This window comes from Phoca vitulina, unplaced genomic scaffold (assembly GCF_004348235.1).
Source record: "Phoca vitulina isolate PV1807 unplaced genomic scaffold, GSC_HSeal_1.0 scaffold118, whole genome shotgun sequence".
Lineage (NCBI taxonomy): Eukaryota > Metazoa > Chordata > Mammalia > Carnivora > Phocidae > Phoca > Phoca vitulina.
The window spans coordinates 626,291-648,439 of NW_022589821.1; the positions used below are offsets into that span (position 1 = coordinate 626,291).

At 38.3% G+C, this 22,149-nt stretch overlaps 1 protein-coding gene across 1 annotated transcript in view; it reads left to right on the forward strand.

Annotated features, from left to right (window-relative positions):
* NUP210L (nucleoporin 210 like) overlaps positions 1–22,149 on the forward strand; it is an 81,288-nt gene that overhangs the window by 9,061 nt on the left and 50,078 nt on the right. The window contains exons 3-14 of the mRNA XM_032398676.1: positions 610–741; positions 1,650–1,743; positions 2,746–2,896; positions 4,242–4,374; positions 5,058–5,216; positions 8,672–8,740; positions 9,525–9,631; positions 10,294–10,434; positions 12,395–12,532; positions 13,961–14,116; positions 17,528–17,726; positions 19,706–19,851. Coding sequence (XP_032254567.1) covers positions 610–741; positions 1,650–1,743; positions 2,746–2,896; positions 4,242–4,374; positions 5,058–5,216; positions 8,672–8,740; positions 9,525–9,631; positions 10,294–10,434; positions 12,395–12,532; positions 13,961–14,116; positions 17,528–17,726; positions 19,706–19,851 — 1,625 coding nt within the window. The remainder of the gene's footprint in view (positions 1–609; positions 742–1,649; positions 1,744–2,745; positions 2,897–4,241; positions 4,375–5,057; positions 5,217–8,671; positions 8,741–9,524; positions 9,632–10,293; positions 10,435–12,394; positions 12,533–13,960; positions 14,117–17,527; positions 17,727–19,705; positions 19,852–22,149) is intronic.

A 22,149-nucleotide genomic window follows, 5' to 3' on the forward strand; every position in this document is an offset into this window, starting at 1 on the left:
ATTTTATTTTTAAGTAATCTCTACCAGTGTGGGGCTCAAACTCACAACCCCAAGATCAAGAGTTGCATGCTCCACTGACTGACCTAGCCAGGCACCCCTAAAATATATTCCTTCAAAGTGAATACATTTAATTTTATTACTCATTATGTTAAGATTCTTACCTTTCTCATTTTTCCATGGATGAATGAAAATATTATTATAGATCAGTGTTTGAGAATGACTGGTCTGTTGTCTCTTTTTTTTTTTTTTTTTAAGATTTTATTTATTTATTCATAAGAGACAGAGAGAGAGAGAGAGAGAGAGAGGCAGAGGGAGAAGCAGGCTCCCCGCTGAGCAGGGAGCCCGATGCGGGACTCGATCCCAGGAGTGTGGGATCATGACCTGAGCCGAAGGCAGACGCTTAACCAACTGAGCCACCCAGGCACCCTGGTCTGTTGTCTCTTATAAACAGACTTTTGAATTTTTCATTATGCTCTTTTCTTCCACAGGTTGAAAGCAACTGTTATAGCCTTTCTTTTTTATAATATAGAATAAGCTTTTGAGTGTTTGAGACATTTAATAGATTCATGACCTATTGAATTAAATTCTAAGTTTTTGGGTTCATCATAGTGACTGACCATGAACTGCGCTGTGATGTTAAGGTTGATGTGATAGACAGCGTTGAAATTATATCTCGAACCCGGGAACTCTATGTAGATGATTCACCACTGGAACTGATGGTGAGGGCATTGGATGCTGAAGGTAAGGGACTCAGAAGATTCAACAAAATTACCTAAAATAAAGTAATACTCCTTTGTGTTTAGTACTTGGAAAAAAAGCAACTTGAGAGATAAAAGTAGATTAGAAATAGTATTTATTTTTTTATATGAAGTTCATGTACATGAGGAATTGATAATTATGAGTATGGTTCAATGTATTAGCTACATACTTTCATAAAATTTTTCTGCTATATTTAATTATTGGTTATCTCAGAAGTTTTCTTAAATATCCGGAGCTTCTGCTGATGGTCCCTAGATCAGCCATTAAGAACATTTGTGTGGAATTTATTACTAGCTCTGTTTTGGTCAGTCCACTTTCTATAGCCAGGGGAATTATGTGTTAACCTTTGAAAAAAATTTATAATTTTATCTTTCTTGAGACAGATTTTATATTGCTTTTAGTGTACCATATTAATGTGTAATATGGTATTTAAAACATTTAAATTTATTGCCACTTTCTTTGTAAACCATTGTAAATAATAATTTTTTAAATCTGAACAATGAATATTAGAAATATTCTGGAATCTAGTTTTCATAAAAATTTTTGTTGAAGGGACCAGGATTTAAGGATGCCTGTCAACCCTGAGGTAGACTATATGGTGGCCTTTATGTAGAAGGGTACAGAAAGAGTGGCATAACTTTTGTCAGCCAGAAGTTAATCAGCTTGAGTTTTTTCTGCATTCAGAAAGTTTGTGTAGCAACAGTACTTTTATTGTTTGTGTAGGGATCTTCCTGGTATATGTGTTTTAAATTCTTAATGGTAGTGCTTCTATTTGTTAATGAAGGAGGCCTAAATATAATTTTCTAGGTAGGTTTCTCTTTCTTGTTAAAGATACCTGAATATTTTTGAATATGTGATTCTGTCCTGTCTGCTTTTGGCTTGCTTTATAGGAAATACTTTTAGTAGTTTGGCAGGGATGATGTTTGAGTGGAGCATTGCCCAGGATAACGAAACAGCAAGAGAAGAATTGTCTAGCAAAATTAGGTAACATTGAAACCAAACATAAACCATCTGATTTTGAAGGAGACATCTGCCTTTGGGTGGCACACTGAACAGCAACTATTTGTATGGGCTTTGATAATACTGTTGTCTGGACTTTTTTGGAACAGATAAATTTACCAGGGGGAAATGTCTTTGATAGAATGACATGGTGTGGGTGCAGGTACTTTTATGATTGTTTAATTTGAACCACTGCAGAGGAATTCATGGGCTCAGGACTATACAATTGTTTGAGCCAGGTCTGTCTTCTGGCAGTTCTGTTGTTTATGCCATCTGCACATGCTGGAATACAGTGAGTGGATGATAGTATGAAATTTTGTCTTTAGTACTAAGAAACAGCTCTCACACAGTCCCGAGTTTTAGTACCACACAGTTTTAGCCTGAGGCACATTAAATACTTTTGTTCTATCTAATCCTTATGGAAAACAGATTTTTTTTATTTTTAATTTTTTTAATTTAAAATTTTTAAAAAGATTTTATTTATTTATTTGACAGAGAGACACAGCCAGAGAGGGAACACAAGCAGGGGGAGTGGGAGAGGGAGAAGCAGGCTTCCCGCAGAGCAGGGAGCCCGAAGTGGGGCTCAGTCCCAGGACCCTGAGATCATGACCTGAGCCAAAGGCAGACACTTAACAACTGAGCCACCCAGTCTCCCCAAAACAGATTTTTTTAAAAAAGATTTTATTTATTTATTTGACAGAGAGAGAGAACATGAGCGGGGGGAGGAGCAAGGGGAGAGAGAGAAGCAGACTCCCTGCTGAGCAGGGAGCCTGATGTGGGACTCGATCCCAGAACCCTGGGATCATGACCCGAGCCAAGGCAGATGCTTGACTGACTGAGCCACCCAGGCGCCCATGGAAAACAAATTTTCGGACTTTTTACACTATATAGACATTGAAGAGACTATGTTTAAAGTCTCTTAGGGCCCTTTGGAAGATGACTCATTACTTGATTACACTAGAAACAAACTTTATTTTATCTCTTAAGGATTCTGAAATACTCTGAAGCAGAATATTCTCCCCCAGTGTATATAGCTGAGATGGAAAAAGAAGAGAAACAAGGAGATATGATTTTGGTGTCTGGGATCAGAACTGGTGCTGCTGTTGTAAAAGTTCGAATTTATGAGCCGTTCTATAAGGTAAAAAAGTTTGTGCCATAAACTTTGAAACTTTCATTTAAGGGCCTTTTCCGTGGAAAATACTATTCCTTATATTTATTTATAGTAGAAGCCCTTTAACCTGATATGATTTGGGTCAATAGTTGGTCATTTATTTATTTATTTATTATTTTAAAAAAATTTTATTTATTTATTTGACAGAGAGAGACACAGCGAGAGAGGGAACACAAGCAGGGGGAGTGGGAGAGGGAGAAGCAGGCTTCCCGAGGAGCAGGGAGCCCAACACGGGGCTCGATCTCAGGACTCTGGGATCATGACCTGAGCTGAAGGCAGACGCTTAACGACTGAGCCACCCAGGCGCCCCAATAGTTGGTCATTTAATTGAAAAGTCATTTGAAGTAGGTAGACATAAAAAAAACTTGTCTTCTTTAAGCCTGTTACTACCTAATTATAATTACACATACAACTGGTGTTTCTCTTAAAATGGGTAAGTGCAGTTTGTTCACCCGTCCTTTGGTGTAGGCCCAAGATGTTTCCTTGACCATGAGCTCACGGATTAGAAACATGTATGCTCACGCTTACACCTGTTGCAGTTCCTACTTTGTTTTTCTTTTTGTTTTCATTTTTCATTTCATTTTATAGTCAAGTGAAAAATTAGACATGTGTGAAGCAATTTGAGTACAGAATTCTGTATTTTTCAAGGATTTTTCCATAATCTTTCACATTTTTCACCTACACCTAACTTTGCTAGCTGTACATTTTAGCAGCTTGCTTTGGCCTTCTTTTCAAAACATTTAAATTTTTTGTAGAAACAACAGCTCTCTTCACACTTGTTTATTTTTTAAGGTAATTATAATTAAAAGTGCAAATGGCATAAGTAGGTTTCAGAAAAATCTATGTCTTTTGGTGAGTGTCTAATTCAAATATCAGGGACGTGGTGTGGACATCATAGAGAACAGCCTACCAGCCTTGTGTCGGGTCAGTCTTCACAACAATCAAGGTGTTCAGCAAGGGTAGAGAGTAGTGGAAAGGGAATTAACTGGAGGCTGGCCAGAAGAATTTCTGTGGCATCCAGTTAAGTCTTTCCTTGCATTTCTACACATGAGCCTTTTTATTTACCAACTCTTCTGCTTTAGGAGCCTTGTCATTTTATATTCTTAGTTTGAGTGACTTAGAAAGTCAGTATAGTATTAAGATTCATAGTCACTTTTTAAGGCTAACTGAAATTATGATTTGTGATTAGGAAAGCATTTTTAAATCTCTGTAAGATATTTTAAAAGAGACTTATAAGAAGTAAACTTTTTACAGGGAAGATGACCTTCAGGATTTTGCCTACGGAACCTAGTTTTTTTCCTTCCTCTTCTAGAAAGTGGCAGCAGCATTGATACGTCTGCTAGTTTTGGAGAATATATTTCTTATACCATCCCATGATATTTATCTCTTAGTAGGAGCATATATTAAATACCGAGTTGCAAAAATGGTGCAGGGAAGAATGACAGGTAAGGTGATTTATCTTTTCCTAAGACTAACATTTCCCAAATCCTTCCTGCTGACAGTAAGAGAAGCAACTCCACCTTATGTATACAAATACTTCTTTGTGTTTTTAGATTTTGTGATAAGTATTCCTTAATTGCTGTACTTGAGATAATACTGGACAGAGATAGTCCCCATGTCTTGAACAGGCGAATGCTTAGCGCCCGTGCCTATAGGCATCTGAATTCTGTTAAAACAACAACCAAATATTTAGTAGATTTTATAGGGCAAGTGAGGAAACTTTACCAGAAGGGCTTGAATGATCTTTGCAAAAGTTGTTTCTTGAGAAACTCAGTTCATTAATTGAAAACACTCTGTTGACCCTAGAAGTCCCACTGAGTTTATAAAGTATGCATTGGCTCCCTTAGCATTGGTCCTTTCCTTTCTTACTTAGTGGGGATCCTTCTTACTACTTTCAATTCACTGGTTTTTAAGAATGCAAGCAATACCAATGATAAACTCACATAGTAGCCCCCCAAATGGCTATGTCAAAATTCATCATAGTGTGAAGGAAAGTATAAGCAGATCATACTCTTATTTAGGCCTGCTTCCTGATTTTCCTCTTGTAATCCAACAATACACTGTTGTCCTTTACAACAGTGTAAAAGTGGCTGTTCTTGTTACATTTATGTATCTTTATGTCTTACAGAGGTGGGATTTCCCCTAGAACACTATACACTGGAATTGCAAGACCACAGAGTTGCATGTAACTGGTCTCTTTCTGGGAAAGTGGCTTTGCTGGATGAGAAAAGAGCTATGGTGACTGCTGTCCAACTGGGCCAAACTAACCTTGTCTTTGTCCATAAAAGTATCCTTTTCAAGTTTTAGCTGTCAATCTATGTTTCCTTGAGCATGTGAGACATGTTCCTTGGTAAAGTAATTTGCTAAGATTATACTTATTTGGTATAGGCTTTATTTTTAACAAAGGACTATAAATTATTATAGTCATAATTTCTAGCAGAGGGTAGGTGGGGAAAAGAATAGTTGGAACTTGGTTTCAGTGCTTATTTGCAACCTCAATTAAATCATAAAGAGACTGGGGAAAACAGCTTGAAGAAACTTGTGTGGATTTTATTTAATTTGTTCTTTCCCATTTCCACATGAATAATTGAGAAAAGATGGTATGGTATTGTCTGCAGTAGATGCTTAATTAATATTTGTTAAATTGAGTTGAGAATAATTTTTAAAAATTGACTAAACCTGCTCTGTAAGGACTGAACAAAAAGAGAGATTTAGAGCTCTGTTATAGTCAAAGAAAACAAAACAGAATGAAGATTTAAACTCCAGAAAATTGAAATGTTTGGACTCCATTTCTCAATGTTTGATTTTGAAATATTTCCTATTTTTGAATATTTGAACCTGAAAGAAATTAATTCATTTAGCAAATATCTATTACAATCCTACAATATCCTCAACATTGTTCTAAGTGCTGGGGATGTGGACTGCTATTTTACTCAGAGTAGTTAGGGAAGTCTTTTTTGATAAGGCCACACTGCAGCAGTGGGTCATGCAGATACCTGGGTGAAAGAGCTCCAGGAAGAGGAAATAGCAATCGCCAAGGTTGTGAAGCAGGAGCATGTCTGGCATGTTTAAAGATGGGCAAAGAAAGCATTGAGGCTGAAGTGCCGAGAATCAGGGGAAAGAAGGAGAGGTGGTAGAGTAGGGGAGGGAGTAAGTTATGTGGCACCTAGTAGGCTAGAAAAGTACAGTATTCCTTGTATAATCATATTAGTTACTATTTATATTACTTGTCTAAAACATATTAAGGAGGGTTTTTGGTCCAAAGTTGTTTGTTTCTTAGTCATTTTAAGGTGCATAGGACATTGGTCAACAGATAGGATGTAGTACCTACAAAACAAACTAAGTCATTCAGTATCTGAGCCCCAGCTGTGTGTCAGGTACTCCCCAAATTCCCCAGGCACACTATATGACCTTTTTTTTTTTCATATTCTCAGTTCATATTGTTATTTATTCCAAAGTAGTAGATATTAAAATATATTTATCTATTTACATGTCTCCCTTGAGGATATGGATGGTGACTATTCACAATTTCTTCCCACACCTTCCAGCACCATAGTGTCTTCCAGCACCATAGTGGCTGGTGGGTACTGTTCACAGAGATTGGGTAGAGAACCAGAGAAGCAGCAGGTTTAAGGGAAAAGAAAACTAGATTAGTTTTTCACAAGTTAACCTGAAGTACCTGTGGGATAGACATGCCAACAGATATTTTTATTTTTATTTTTTTAAAGATTTTATTTTATTTATTTGAGAGCGAGACAGCTCACGCCCGAGAGACCATGAAGGAGGGGGAGGGACAGAGGGCCTGGATCATGACCCGAGTGAAGGCAGACACTTAACTGAGCCACTCAGGTGCCCCCAGCAGATATTTTTACTATGCATCTGGAGGAGAAAGATTCAGGATAAAGATAGATATTTGAGAGATCAGTTTGTAGATAGGTGATAGTTGAAGCTGTTGCAGACAAAAATCACTTAGGGAGAGTATATAGAGTGAGAGGAGAAGAGGACCAAAGACTATGTAATGCCAGCTTTTAAGGTTCATATGGAAAAAGAGGAATTCTTTTTTTTTTTTTTTTTTCCAAGATTTTACTTATTTGAGAGAGAGAGAATGAGTAGGGGGGGAGAGGGGCAGAGGCAGAGGGAGAGAATCTTAAGCAGACTCCACACTGAGTGCAGAGCCCACACAGCGGGGCTCAGTCTCATGACCCTGAAATCATGACCTGAGCCGAAATCAAGAGTTGGACACTTAACCTACTGAGCCACTCAGGCACCCCAAGATGTGAGAACTTTTTTAGGAGAAGAGAAACTTGAACATGTCTGTAAGTAAACAGAGAAAGAGCAGAGATATGGGAGAAAGGAAGGTTAGTTGATGATGCAACAAGGTTTCTGAGGGGCAAGAGAAAATGAGATGCAGAACAGATGGAAGGATTAGGTGGAAGATCTCTTATTCTGACAAAGGAGGATTGAATTCGTTTAGAGATCTATCCAGATCTGCTTCCTCATCTGTAAAGTGGAGGGAATGTTGTGTCTCTGAATTTCCTTCTAGCTCTTACATTTTATGAATGTTGTATTAGAGTACATATCAGAACCAAACCCAGACTGGTACAGAGGTGCCTGTACGGTCTCTTCAAGATTTGCTTTAATGACTACATAAAAGTAATTTTTAATTGATATATCAATTGTATATATATCAATAGCTCATTTGGAATATTGAGGCAGTTTTGAAAGTTTGATCCCTCAAGTGGATTAAATATTATTTTACTTCCATTATCACGATGGATTACTGTAGTGGTAAATTGTAATCTAGCACATGACTGAATTACTACAACTCTTAAATTAGTGTACTTTGAATGAGTGTTTTCTTTTTTTTTTTTTTAAGATTTTATTTATTTATTTGACAGAGACAGACAGCTAGAGAGGGAACACAAGCAGGGGGAGCTGCAGAGGGAGAAGCAGGCTCCCTGCTGAGCAGGGAGCCCGACAGTGGGGCTCGATCCCAGAACCCTGGGATCACGACCTGAGCCGAAGGCAGACGCTTAATGACTGAGCCACCCAGGCGCCCCATCAACTAGTGATTTTTAAAACTGTTTGCAGAGCCCAAGGCAAATTGCTGGGCTGGATGGCAAGTCATACCCCTCCTCCCTCTTCATCACCACTGTTCATTTCTTTTTTTTTTTTTTAAGATTTTATTTATTTATTTATTTATTTGAGAGAGAGAGAAAGAGAGAAACAGCATGAGAGGGGAGAGGGTCAGAGGGAGAAGCAGGCTCCCCGCTGAGCCAGGAGCCTGATGTGGGACTCGATCCCAGGATTCCAGGATCATGACCTGAGCCGAAGGCAGTCGCTTAACCAACTGAGCCACCCAGGCATCCACCACTGTTCATTTCAACAGCCAGAGTGATGCCACTTTGTTCTGCTTTCCATAATGGGCCCCTTATATAAGAATTTACTTGGAGGAAGAGTTCTACAGCTAAATGAATATTAAAAGCATAGAGCATGATCTTTTTTCTATCATTCCATTTTCCTTAAATTTGAAATTCAAGAATACCTGATTCCTATTATGACTGAGTCCCTCAGACTTTTCTCAGAAGTGTACACATTTAAGTTTTTGCTTTCCAAAGGATAATAAAAGATAGGATTTTTGTTTGTTTCTGTTTGTGCATTTATTATTTTTTTTCTTTGGTAGCTCACATTTCTTTTTTCACCCAACTCTGGTTCATATGATTTCCTTAACCAAAAATTAAGATGTCCATATGCGATCTGTGTCTGGACTCCCAAATTGCACCATATATGTTGTAGAGCCTGGATTTTTAGGTATTTATTTATTTATTTATTTTTAGAGAGAGGTGGGGGAAAGAGGAGCAGAGGGAGAGGGAGAGAGAGAATCTTAAGCAGGCTCCACGCCCAGCACAGAGCCCAACTCGAGCCTCGATCTCACGACCCTGAGATCATGACTTGAGCTGAAATCAAGAATCATTTGCCCAACCGACAGAGCCACCTAGGCACCCCTGGATTTTTAGGTATTTTCAGAGAATAATTTTCGGAAAGCTGAACAGCTTAAACTATTTCATTAAAATGAGTGCATTAGAAACCAGAGTGCTTCTTGAACCTTTAAATTTAACCTTCCTTTGACATGTTTTCTCACATTGTTATGGTTCCATGCTGTCTGCAAGAGTGAAGCATCTTGAAACAGATTGTGAAAAAATATGAAGACCTATGTGATACAATGTTGGGTTAGAAAAAGAGACTTTATACAAAGAAAAAAGAACACTAATGTCCTTAGGTTATATGAAACTGGTCTGACTGAAAGAAGCTCAAATCTTGCCTGACACATTAGGAATGAGCAATATTGTAGTTTGTTTTCTATACAGATGTAAGTGAGAGTGTTTCTTTATACCTGAGATGAACTAAGTTAAGCCAGGATCTTTAGAATCCCAAATTATTCAATTTGATGGAACTAAAGGATCAACTTTGGAAATCATCTCCATCTATTAGCAAGTTTTGCTCACTGAATAGTTTTTATAAGTTTGTATTTTTTAATTCATTGTAGAAAATGAATGGCCTCTTCTGATATTTTTGTTTCTTGATTTGTGTATAGATTTCACAGTTCAACCTGGAGACCGATGGAGTCTAGAAGTGGGACAGGTGTATGTCATTACAGTAGAAGTGTTTGATAGAAGCAGTACAAAGGTCTATATTTCAGATGTGAGTGTCTCTTTTGTATTCTTCTAGCCCCGTGTATGGATAACTTCTTGAGTGGGCCACCCTTTCTGGCTAGGAAGGCTTTTTTTCTTTTGCTTCCAGACTTTACTTTTAAAGTTACTACTTTATTATGATTATTAACTAGTTCTGTCCTTGAGGAAAGCTAAACTGGAAGTAAAATATATAATTTGGTCAGAATTATATAAAAGAGTTGAAGAGAAGGCCAAAACGCTTTGGAGGATGTCTCATTCTAGGACTCCCTCAGAGCTGGTCACCTGTTTGGCAGTGGTACAAGGAACAGTGGAGTCCCAGACGACAGTGCTGCACTCACCCTCCAGTGCCCTTTTGGGTTTTTTTCCCTGAAAAATGTCAACTTATGGAATGGCAAAAATTATACCAAAATTTATATAAACTTTGACTCTTTCTATTTTTGATCACTTGCCGTTAAGTGGATCTCTCAAGTACCATTTTAAAATTACATCTTTCCAATTTAGGATCTCCATGAGAAGAACTAAGGTTTTGTTTTTATTCATCCCCAGAGTGCATAGCCACACTTTTTATTTACTTATTTTTTAATGCTTTGGGATTAAGATGGCTTTAGGGGAAAAACAAACAAACAAACAAACATCTCCTCAGTTTTGTGTTGCTATTGGGCTGATTTTCAGAATCTCAGGATTATGTACCAGTTCCTAAGGGAATACTTTGAAGAGCAGCTCACTACTGTGAATGGATCTTACCATGTAGTAAAAGCCCTGAAAAGTGGTGTTGTGGTGATAAATGCATCCCTGACTTCCATCATTTACCAGGTAGGAATTAAAAGGACAGTCTTTGAATCCCAAGAACACTGATGGGGCTTGGCTGACTTGTTGATTTGTAGGCAGATAAATGGCATGTTCCGGCTTTATCTTTCATAAAAATGAAAAAGAAACTGATAGACAGTATACTTGGTGGTTTACACCTATGCAGATTTTCTGCTGCAGTCTTTGTTATTGCTCACGTCTGCATTTGTGGTCATTGTGCATATATACCATTTGAAGTTCCTTTAAAAAATTATTTCATGTGCACATTTCCATGTGTTGTCAGGCTTACATAGAGTACTTTCTAGTCTGAAAATCCAAAGGGTTAATATATCAATTTATTTAACCATGCCATTAACAATGAACTTTTTGCATTATTTCCATTTTTCACTCTTGTAAATGCCATAACTGAGTTTCTTTGTACAATTATTTTTCTTTTGGTTAATTTTCATATGGTATAATGTCAGAAATGGAATTACTGGGTAAAAGGATAAAGTGTGAATCTGTTTCTACTGTCTCTAAAATGCATGAGTTTCTGGTTTTTAATAGCCTGCCAAATTACTTCCATCTCCCAGACTTCCTTTTTCTCCATGGATCCTTTCATCTGGTTGTTTAAGATAAAACCCCAAGGGTGGTCCTTCCTTCCCATCACCTGCTACATTCAATTCAGTACAATATCGAATGCCGTGTCAGTTCTGAGTATCTCTCAAACCCATTTCTTAGTATCCCCACAGTGTCTTTTTTTTTTTTTTTAAGATTTTATTTATCTATTTGAGAGAATGAGAGAGAGAGTACATGAGCGGAGTGAGGGGCAGAGGGAGAAGCAGACTCCCTGCTGAACAGGGAGCCTGATGTGGGGCTCGATCCCGGGACCCAGGATCATGACCTGAGCTGAAGGCAGACACTTAACCAACTGAGCCACCCAGATGCCCCAAGAAATGAACAGATTTCTATATATTGATTTTGTATTCTGCAACTTTACTGAATTCATTTATCAATTCTGGAAGTTTTTTGATGGAATCTTCCGAGTTTTCTGTATATAGTATCATGTCATCTGCAAATAGTGACAGTTTTACTTCTTCCTTACCAATTTTGATGCCTGTTATTTCTTTTTGTTGTCTGATTGCTGTGGCTATGACTTCTAATACTATATTGAATAAAAGTGGTGAGAGGGGTACGTGGGTGGCTCAGACGGTTAAATGTCTGCCTTTGGCTCAGATCATGATCTCAGGGTCCTGGAATCGAGCCCCACCTCAGGGAGCCTGCTTCTCCCTCTCCCTCTGCTGCTCCCCCTGCTTGTGCTCTCTTGCACGCACTCTCCTGCTCGTGCTGTCTCTCTCTCAGATAAATAAATAAAACCTTGGAAAAAAAAAAGTGGTGAGAGTTGACATCCTGGTCTTGTTCCTGAGTTAGGGGAAAAGTTCTCAGTTTTTCCCCATTAAGGATGATGTTAGCTGTGGGTTTTTCATAAACAACCTTTATTATGTTGAGGTATGTTCCCTCTAAATGCACTTTGTTGCGGGTTTTTATCATTAATGGATATTGTACTTTTTCAAATGCTTTTTCTGTGTCTATTGAAATGATCATATGGTTCTTTTTTTTTTTTTTTAAGATTTTTATTTATTTGAGAGAGAGAAAATGAGGGGCTGGGGGAGAGAGAATCCTTAAGCAGACTCCACTGAGCATGGGGCTTGACGTGGGGCTCAATCACACCACCCTAAGATTATAACCTGGCTGAAATCAAGAGTCACACACTTAACTGACTGAGCTACCCGGGCACCCCTCATTATTACTGAACTATAGTAGCTGTGTTTCTTTAATGAATAGGAACATTTATTTACTTCTTTTATAGAAAGAAACTGGTTGAGTAATTCATTAGCACACCATTTTGCTGATGCTTTGAATATAAATGGATTATAAAAACAGTCCTTATAAAATCTATTTTGCTCCTTTTTTTCTGCTCTTATAGAATAAAAATATTCAGCCTATAAAATTTCCAATCATACATCAGCAAGAAGTGAAGATTTATTTTCCCATCAAGCTTACACCCAACTTTCTGGCATTTCCTCATCATCCTATGGGAATATTATATCGGTATAAAGTACAGGTATGGTGTCCTATTATATGAGGATTTACAAAGAGATAAGTCAGTTTCTCTGTTAATTTATTGAAATTTGGTTAATGTTAATTTTTATTTCCCCCGATCCTAATAATATAATTGTTTCTGGTGATAACTAAGTCATGTTCTTGAATACTATCATCATAACAAGACTTGCTGTACTCTCTCTCTTCCTCATATCCCTTACTTGTGACTTTTGTAAAGTTTTTGTCAAGCTCCCTTGTGCTCTTTTTGACATTTTGTGATACTGCCAATTACATAACCTCCTTTCAGTTTCCCTTGCCCATTTAGCTACTTTACTATAGCATCACAGTTTCTTTTTCTTTTTATTTATTTATTTATTTATTTGAGAGAGACAGAGATAGCGAGAGCAGGAACATAAGCAGCGGGAGTGGGAGGGGGAGAGCAGGCCTCCCGCCGAGGAGGGAGCCCGATGTGGGACTCGATCCCAGGACCCTGGGATCATGACCTGAGCCGAAGGCAGATGCTTAACGACTGAGCCACCCAGGCGCCCTCACAGTTTCTTTTTTTTTTAAAGTTTTATTTATTTAAGTAATCTCTACACCCCACGTGGGGCTCAAACTCACGACCCCAATGGGCGCCTGGGTGGCTCAGTTGGTTAAGCGACTGCCTTCGGCTCAGGTCATGATCCTGGAGTCCCTGGATCGAGTCCCACATCGGGCTCCCTGCTCAGCGGGGGGTCTGCTTCTCCCTCTGACCCTCTTCCCTCTCGTGCTCTCTGTCTCTCATTCTCTCTCTCAAATATATAAATAAAATCTTAAAAAAAAAAAAAAAAAAACTCACGACCCCAAGATGAAGGGTCACATGCTCTTTCGACTGAGCTGACCAGACACCCCAGCATCACAGCTTCTTAATATGTCCAGAAATAATTTGTTATATAGTTTTATTATTATCTTATTATTTATTTTTAAGATTTTATTTATTTATTTGAGAGAGACAGAGAGAGCATGAGCTGAGAGAGGGAGAAGCAGACTCCCTGTTGAGCAGGGAGCCCAGTGCAGGGCTTGATCCCAGAACTCTGGGATCATGACCTGAGCCCAAGGCAGACGCTTAACTGACTGAGCCACCCAGGCACCTTATTTATTTCTTCTTTCTTTTTTTTTTTTTTTTTAAAGATTTTATTAATTTATTTGACAGAGAGAGACACAGCGAGAGAGGGAACACAAGCAGGGGGAGTGGGAGAGGGAGAAGCAGGCCTCCCGCTGTGCAGGGAGCCCGATGCGGGGCTCGATCCCAGGATCCCGGGATCATGACCCGAGCCGAAGGCAGACACCTAACGACTGAGCCACCCAGGCGCCCCTATTTCTTATTTCTTATTTCACCAGATTTTACATCTTTACTTAAATTCCATTTTCCTCCTTTGGCAGTTAAATATAAAGTTGTATTTTTTCACAGGTAGAGGGTGGCAGTGGCAACTTCACTTGGACCTCTTCTAATGAAACAGTGGCCATGGTGACCACTAAAGGAGTGGTGACTGCAGGTCAGGTCAGGGGGAACAGTACTGTTTTGGCCCGAGATGTGCAAAATCCCTTTCGATATGGAGAAATTAAGGTAAACAACTCTCCAAAGAACCTTATTATAACCCCTGAGACATTGCTGTCTAAATTTAAGTACAGAACATGTTTAAAAAATCTTTCTAGTCCAAATTGGGTATTTGAAAATGATGCTCAAATTCAGTCTGGAAGTTCATCTTCCTTAAATATTCCTGGACCTGTGTTGAATCCTGCTTCACTTAATAGTGAGTTACTGAATGGGTGTTTTTGTTTCCTTGTCTCTAAAATGGGGATAATGAGAATATCTACCTCAAAGTGTTATTGTCAGAATTAAATGAGATAATGTTTTACCTCGATGCTTGGAATATATTTAATACTTAATATTATTTATTTTTGTTATTATGTTTTGTCATTATCATATATATGACCTTCATAGTAACTTTATTTCTGATCTCATATTTGTTTGTCAATCTGTTTCTAAAGATTGAAAACTCCTTTTCACTATATTATATAACCACATTACTGTTTTTCCCCCACTTCTAATATATGTTCATGTATGTTGTTCTCTGAAAAACTGAGTGTTTTATTATCATCCGGTTAACATTTCCTGCGTGCCCTTCAGACATTTACCAGCACACCAGGTATCACAGGGCATTCACAGAAACATAACACATCATCTCTGCTTTAAAGAATCTAAATTCTGATGGGACATCGAGTCACATGAAGTTAAGTAACACTTTAAGGAAATGATGTGAGTTATTTTAAAGCAGTATATGGTTGAGAACTACTTAAATTGTATAGTAAAAGTATTATTTATAAAATAAAAATCCTTGGGGGCACCTGGGTGGCTCAATTGGTTGAGCGGCTGCCTTCAGCTCAGGTCATGGTCCCAGGGTCCTGGGATCGAGTGCCGCGTCGGGCTCCCTGCTCAGCGAGGAGCCTGCTTCTCCCTCTAGAAATGCCTGTATCTAAATCCTTCACTGTTGGGGCACCTGGGTAGCGCAGTCATTAAGCATCTGCCTTCGGCTCAGGTCATGATCTCGGGGTCCTGGGATCGAGCCCCGCATCGGGCTCCCTGCTCGGCAGGAAGCCTGTTCTCCTTCTCCCACTCCCTCTGCTTGTGTTCCCTCTCTCGCTGTGTCTCTGTCAAAAAAATAAATAAAATCTTTAATAAATAAATAAATCCTTCACTTTTCCCCAACCCACTGGGCATCAAATCTGACTATGTCTACCTCCAAAATAACCCTCCATTTTCCCTTTCTCTCTATTCTCAATACCATATTACTAGTTCAGGCTTCACTGGACACTTTGCCTTCCTTTCTCTATCAGTTGATTTTAGTCTAAATTTGCCTGCCACTCTGCCTACTTGTGCTCTCTCTGTGTCTCTGTCAAATGGATAAATAAAATCTTAAAAATAAAATAAAATAAAAATCCTTGTAGATGTGACTAATCAGAGACTATTATGAAGAAATGAGAACTTGAACAAGACTTTGAAAGATAGAGCCAAACTAAGACCTAAGAGTCACAGTCAACCTGCTGTTTTTTTGATAAAGTTTTATCAGAACACAACTGACCTCATTCATTTATACATGGTCTCTAGCCACTTTCAAGCCACAACTACACAGTTGGGGGTTGCCACAGAAACCATGTGGTCCCCAAAGCCTAAAATATTTGCTCTCTGGCCTTTTCCAGAAAACATTTGCTGATCCCCTACTGTAGACCAATACAGGTTTTTTTAAGGTTAATAATATGGTAAATCTTGTGTTTAGAAAGTATCTTTTTTTTTTCTGTCAGACAACAACTGTATTTTTTAAAAAAAGGAAGGAACAGAAGATAATTGCTGGTGTTGTATACTAGTAGACTAAAATCAACTGATAGAGAAAGGAAGGCAAAGTGTCCAGTGAAGCCTGAACTAGTAATATGGTATTGAGAATAGAGAGAAAGGGAAAATGGAGGGTTATTTTGGAGGTAGACATAGTCAGATTTGATGCCCAGTGGGTTGGGGAAAAGTGAAGGATTTATTTATTTATTAAAGATTTTATTTATTTTTTTGACAGAGACACAGCGAGAGAGGGAACACAAGCAGAGGGAGTGGGAGAAGGAGAACAGGCTTCCTGCCGAGCAGGGAGCCCGATGCGGGGCTCGATCCCAGGACCCCGAGATCATGACCTGAGCCGAAGGCAGATGCTTAATGACTGCGCTACCCAGGTGCCCCAACAGTGAAGGATTTAGATACAGGCATTTCTAACTTTGGCAGCTAGGTGGATAGAAAACACAGGAAAAGGAAAAAGAGGAAGATGATGAATTCAGTTTTGGATACATTCAGTGTGATTCACCTGTGGAGCATCTGGGTGAATGGTGGTAATTGGAAATAGGGCTCTGAAGTACAACTGAAAGATTAGAAAAAGTTCCAAAGATTTGGAATTATCAGTATATGGTTGGTCATTGAAGTTCTGGAACTGGTTAAGATTTCCCGGGAAGAGCATGTAGTCAGAAGAGAAGATGGACTCTGAGTACTATGTGTCATTATAAGGGACATAGGCAGAACAAGATGAACTAGCAGAAGAACCATAGAAAGTGACAGAAAAAAACTGTCCCTTTGGGCTGCCATAACAAAATACCACAGACCAGGTGGAATATAAACAGAAATGTATTTATCAGTTTTGGAGGCTGGCAAATCCAAAATCATGGCACTAGCAGATTTGGTGTCTGGTGAGGGAAAATTCCTGATTCATGGAAGACTGTCTTTTTGCTGTATCCTCACATGGTGAAGGGCTAGGGAGCTCTTTGGGGTCTCTTGAATAAAGGCACTAATTTCATTTATGACCTAATCACCTCCCAAAGGCCTCACCTCCTAAAACCATCACATTGGGGGATTAGGATTTCAATATAGGAATTTGAGGGGGGACACAAACATTCAATCTATAGCAAAGACAAAAGATTTTTTTTTTTTTTTTAAAGATGTCAAGAGAAAGGAAGTGCTCTGTATCTGAAGTCAGCAAACTTTGTAAAGGGCGAGATAGTAAATATGTTAGTGTTTGTAGACCACATATATACTCTCCTATTCTTCTTTGTTGTTGTTTATTTTAAAACCTTTTAAGAATGTAAAAACCCTTCTTCACCTAAAAAACTAAGAGAATTGGGCACTAGCCATCATTTGCCACACTCCTGCTGTTTGGTGTTAGATGCTTTAGAGGAATCAGTTGATGAAGGAAGGAAACGAGTGACATGCTCAGCACCCACCCCCCAACACACACTTGGTATATGATACATATTTTTGTATTTAAAACATACATATATGTTTATGTATGTATGTCTTTAAATATTTAAGGAATGTGGGGCTCCTGGGTGACTCAGTCGGTTGGGCATCTGCCTTTGTCACCTGAGCCGAAGGCAGATGCCCAACTGACTGAGCTACCAGGCGCCCCTAACATAACTTTCTTGAAAGATTAAATTTTTTTATCTCCAGATATATGTCCTGAAACTGAACAAAATGGAGCTGTTACCATTTCATGCTGATGTGGAGATTGGCCAGATTATAGAAATCCCCATTGCAATGTATCATGTAAAGAAGGAGAACAAAGAAGTCATTGTGTTCACAGACTGCTCTCATTTATTGTTGGATCTGAACATGGATAAGCAAGGAGTCTTTACTCTTCTCAAGGAAGGTAAGAGTAGGCCTTTTATTTTCTCCTTTCTTTGTCATTGAATGAGAGGACCAATCATTAATTCAGGAACTACAAATTATAGTCTGAATTCACATATTACCTTTCTTTACAATGCTTTTATTTGTTCTGTCAACTACCTCGTTATAATGTAATTTAGAAACAAAAGCCCAGCAATTGAATAACATGTTCAAAGAAGTGTGGCCATTCCTTCAGCTCATATGAAGGTATTGAGCTCTTTTCCTCTTTCTTTAAATATATCATACCTCTTTCTAGGATGGCTGAGTATTTTTTTCTTTTTTTTTTTTTAAGATTTTATTTATTTATTTATTAGAGAGCAAGCAAGAGAGAAACAGCATGAGAGAGGAGAGGGTCAGAGGGAGAAGCAGGCTCCCTGCTGAGCCAGGAGCCCGATGTGGGACTCGATCCCATGACCCTGGGATCATGACCTGAGCCGAAGGCAGTCGCTTAACCAACTGAGCCACCCAGGCGCCCAAGAGTATTTTTTTCTAATAAAAGGAGAATGTGAACAAGCTATCTGTAAAGACTAACATCATTTCCTGTTACTGATTATCGTGTGTGATCGTGATTACCATTGTTTTTTAATCAGTAATAATAGTAGTAGTAGCATATAACATTGACTCAGCATTTACTATTTGCTAGGCTCTATTCTGAATACTTTTCATATATTAACTCTTTTAATTCTCGCAATACATCTATAACATGGACTTCTGCCTTGCCCTTACTAAGTATACTATATAATATCTCTTTCCTCTTCTCAGTTCTCAAGGTGTGTCTCCTAATTTTTAGGCCCTCACTATCTCTCACCTAGAATATAACAGTATCCTCCTAACTGTTGCTCACCTTTGATAATCCGTGGCTAGGAGATGGACCTTCATGAAGCTCACTTTTTTTTTTTAAGATTTTTTTTTTTTTTTTTTTAAAGATTTTATTTATTTATTTGAGAGAGAGAGAATGAGAGAGACAGCACATGAGAGGGGGGAGGGTCAGAGGGAGAAGCAGACTCCCTGCCGAGCAGGGAGCCCGATGCGGGACTCGATCCCGGGACTCCAGGATCATGACCTGAGCCGAAGGCAGTCGCTTAACCAACTGAGCCACCCAGGCGCCCTTAAGATTTTTTTTTGATTTATTTGTCAGAGTGAGAGAGCAAGCACAAGCAGGGGGAGTGGCAGGTAGAGAGAGAAGCAAATTCCCCGCTGAGCAAGGAGCCCGATGTAGGACTTGATCTCAGGACCCTGGGATCATGACCTGAGCCAGAGGCAGATGCTTAACTGCCTGAGCCACCCAAGCATCCCTGAAGCTCACGTTCAATACTACTTTTCTTGCTCAAAAAATGTGAGAGGTTTCTCCTTACCAGTGGAATAGAGCTGAAATCCTTTTAGTTTAGTGTTCAAGGTCTCTACAAGATAACCCAATCTACTTTTCATAAAGAAATACTACTTCATACTTTGGCTTCCTTTAATTATGGCTCCAGCGGAACAGACTATTTAAGTTAAAATTTCCTGTATAGCTCCTTCATATACTCATGTGTATCTCATTTATATTTCTGTCTTTGCTCATTCATCAGTTTGAGATACTATCTTCTACATATCTAAATTTTCCTTGATCTCTCCAACTAGAAGTAATCTTTATGTTTTCTAGACCTCTATACTGCTTATCATTTTCTACAAATTCTTTCATTTATGTAAATGTTCACTCTCCCCTTCTAAACTATATATGCCTTGAAGTTAGGATCTTGGCTCATATTTGTATCCTCACTGAACATAAAATTGTGTCTTACATGGTATATATCTGTTAATAGAAGGAACAGATTTTTATATCAATTTGATATAAACTGGGGCCTAGTAGTGTGCAACATTAAGATGTTTTTTAATGTATTAAAATTCTTCTATTTCTGTAGACTGATCCCCTTGAGAACTGACTGCTTATTACCCTAATGAAGTCATGTTTTTGATTTGCAGGTATTCAAAGACCTGGGCCAACACACTGTTCTAGTATACATATAGCAGCCAAATCTCTAGGCCATACCCTGGTAACAGTGAGTGTGACTGAGTCGGAAGAGTACTTGGAGAGCAGTGCCACATTTGCTGCTTATGAACCTCTAAAGGTGAGACATTTCATGGTAAGGAACTGGCATATCTTTTCATGGAACCCACTGTATCCACTTAGAGGCTTCCCAGCTATCTGTGATTTCTATTAAAGATCAGTTATATTTGTGTTCTCTTTATTTACCAGCTCTGTCGTCAAACCTGAGTATCAGGGAGTTTACTCCCTCATGTTTCTGCCACAGAATATCTTTAAGTTGTATCAGCAAGTTTTAGATATTCCCCTTTATTTCTTATTTTTTATTGAGGTATAAAATATGTATAGTAAGGTACATAAAGTACACTAATCTTAAGGTACTATTTGATTGTTTACATGTGTATATATCCCTGTAAACACGACCCTGAATAAGATATTGAATATTAGTGTGGCCTCTTTTGAAGAACTCTGAAAGAAAACTTTATCATAGAGGGGGAGATCAGTCATCTTTAACCTTTATACTTAAGGATTTTCAGCATAACAATCATTATTTAAGGCCTTAAGGATTGGTCCATTATAATTGGGACATTATGACAGGTGGCAGTTCAAAACAAAAGTTGAGCCTGGTATGCATTCATATTTGAATCCTTCAGGAACTAAAATTGATGTCTACAGGTTCTTGCTAATAGATACTGACAAATCCTGAGTCAGTGTCTCCTGGGATAAGGAGGCACCCATAGGGGGAAAAATTAACACTAATGAAAGAAGCAAGGTAAGTTATTAATTTTAAAATTTGCATTTTAAGTTGGCCTTATTGCACATTATGTAGCATAAGTATTAAACATACGGTTCAAGCATATTTCATTTGTTCTCAGTGGATGAATCATCTTAGTTACCTAATTAAGTGAAAGTACTTGGCTGTGGCTCATTGTCATTTCATTAGGTTTTTTATTTTATGATTATTCCCAGCCTTATTTTGTATTTATTGAGTGTCCACAGATCAGATCTCCCCTGGATGAAAACCACCCTTAAAGGAAAGGAAGTAAGATGATGATTTTCCTTTTCTATGTAGTGCTTTGGTCATATATTTTTCCTTTTACCTGCTTAAAAGAATATGTGTTTTCTACCTTTGTTATCAATATTATGTTTCAGTATGTGGTATAGTTCTCAATTTGTCCTTTTACGTATCAGTCCAATTCAGTTGATCTGGTTAATTTTGGACTATGTATCTAGGAAAAAGGAATAATCTCTGTCCTGCTTTCTGAGGGAGGCCTTCTGTGAAACCTCTAATTCTATTTCTTCTATTAGAGGCTTGAATGGCACACTGTACTGTGCCTTTTTGTGATGCCCATTATACTCTTTACCTACTTCAAATCTGTCTTTCCCAAACCGTGAGCTCCACTGTGAGGCAAGACCTTATTTGTCTTTTTATTACTATATCCCCAATGGGCCATCAGTGAATACTTGTTGAATTGAATTATATACACATTATTTAAGAGAATACTGCCATTAGACATAGGAATGTTTAATTTTAATAGTATTCAATAATAAATATGATTGACTAGTTCAATGAAGAAATACTAAGGCATGGTTTGCTTATATTTTTAATGATCGCTCAACTCTACTTCGAGTTGCAACTTAGTCACTGTTGTAGATAGACACTGTGTGCCACATGAAAATAACCTACCCTTTGATAATGCTTTATTCTCCTAAAACAAGTTTGCTCATCTGTAATAGGATCCAACTTCTCTGTATACTGGAGTGAATAATACCAGTCTTGACTATACCTCTTAGGTGAGAGTTCTTTGAGAAATAGGATGAAGTGTATAGATGTATTATTTTATATTTTTAGGACAAAAGTTCTTTGCTAACTTAATAAAGTATCCATTTAATGGGTAAATTCTTAGAAACATACAGTCTCCCTGGGGCACCTGGGTGGCTCAGTCAGTTAAGCGTCCGACTCTTGATTTCGGCTCAGGTCATGATCTCAGGGTTGTGAGATTAAGCCGCACGTCAGGCTCTGAGCTCAGTGGGGAGTCTGCTTGAGATTTTCTCTCTCCCTCTCCCCCTACCCCTTTCTTTCTCTCTAAAATAAATAAATCTTTAAAAAAAGAAGGAAACATACAATCTTCCAGAACTGAATTAGAAAGAAATAGAAAATCTGAACAGACCGATTGTTAGTAATGAAATTGAATCGGTAATCAAAAAACTGCCAACAAACAAAAGTCCAGGGCCAGATGGATTCACAGGTGAATTCTACCAACCATGTAAAGAAGAGTTAGTAGCTATTCTCCTCAAACTATCCCAAAAAATAGAAAAGGAAGGAAGGCTTCCAAATATGTCTTACAAGGCCAGGATTACCCTGATACCAAAACTAGACAAA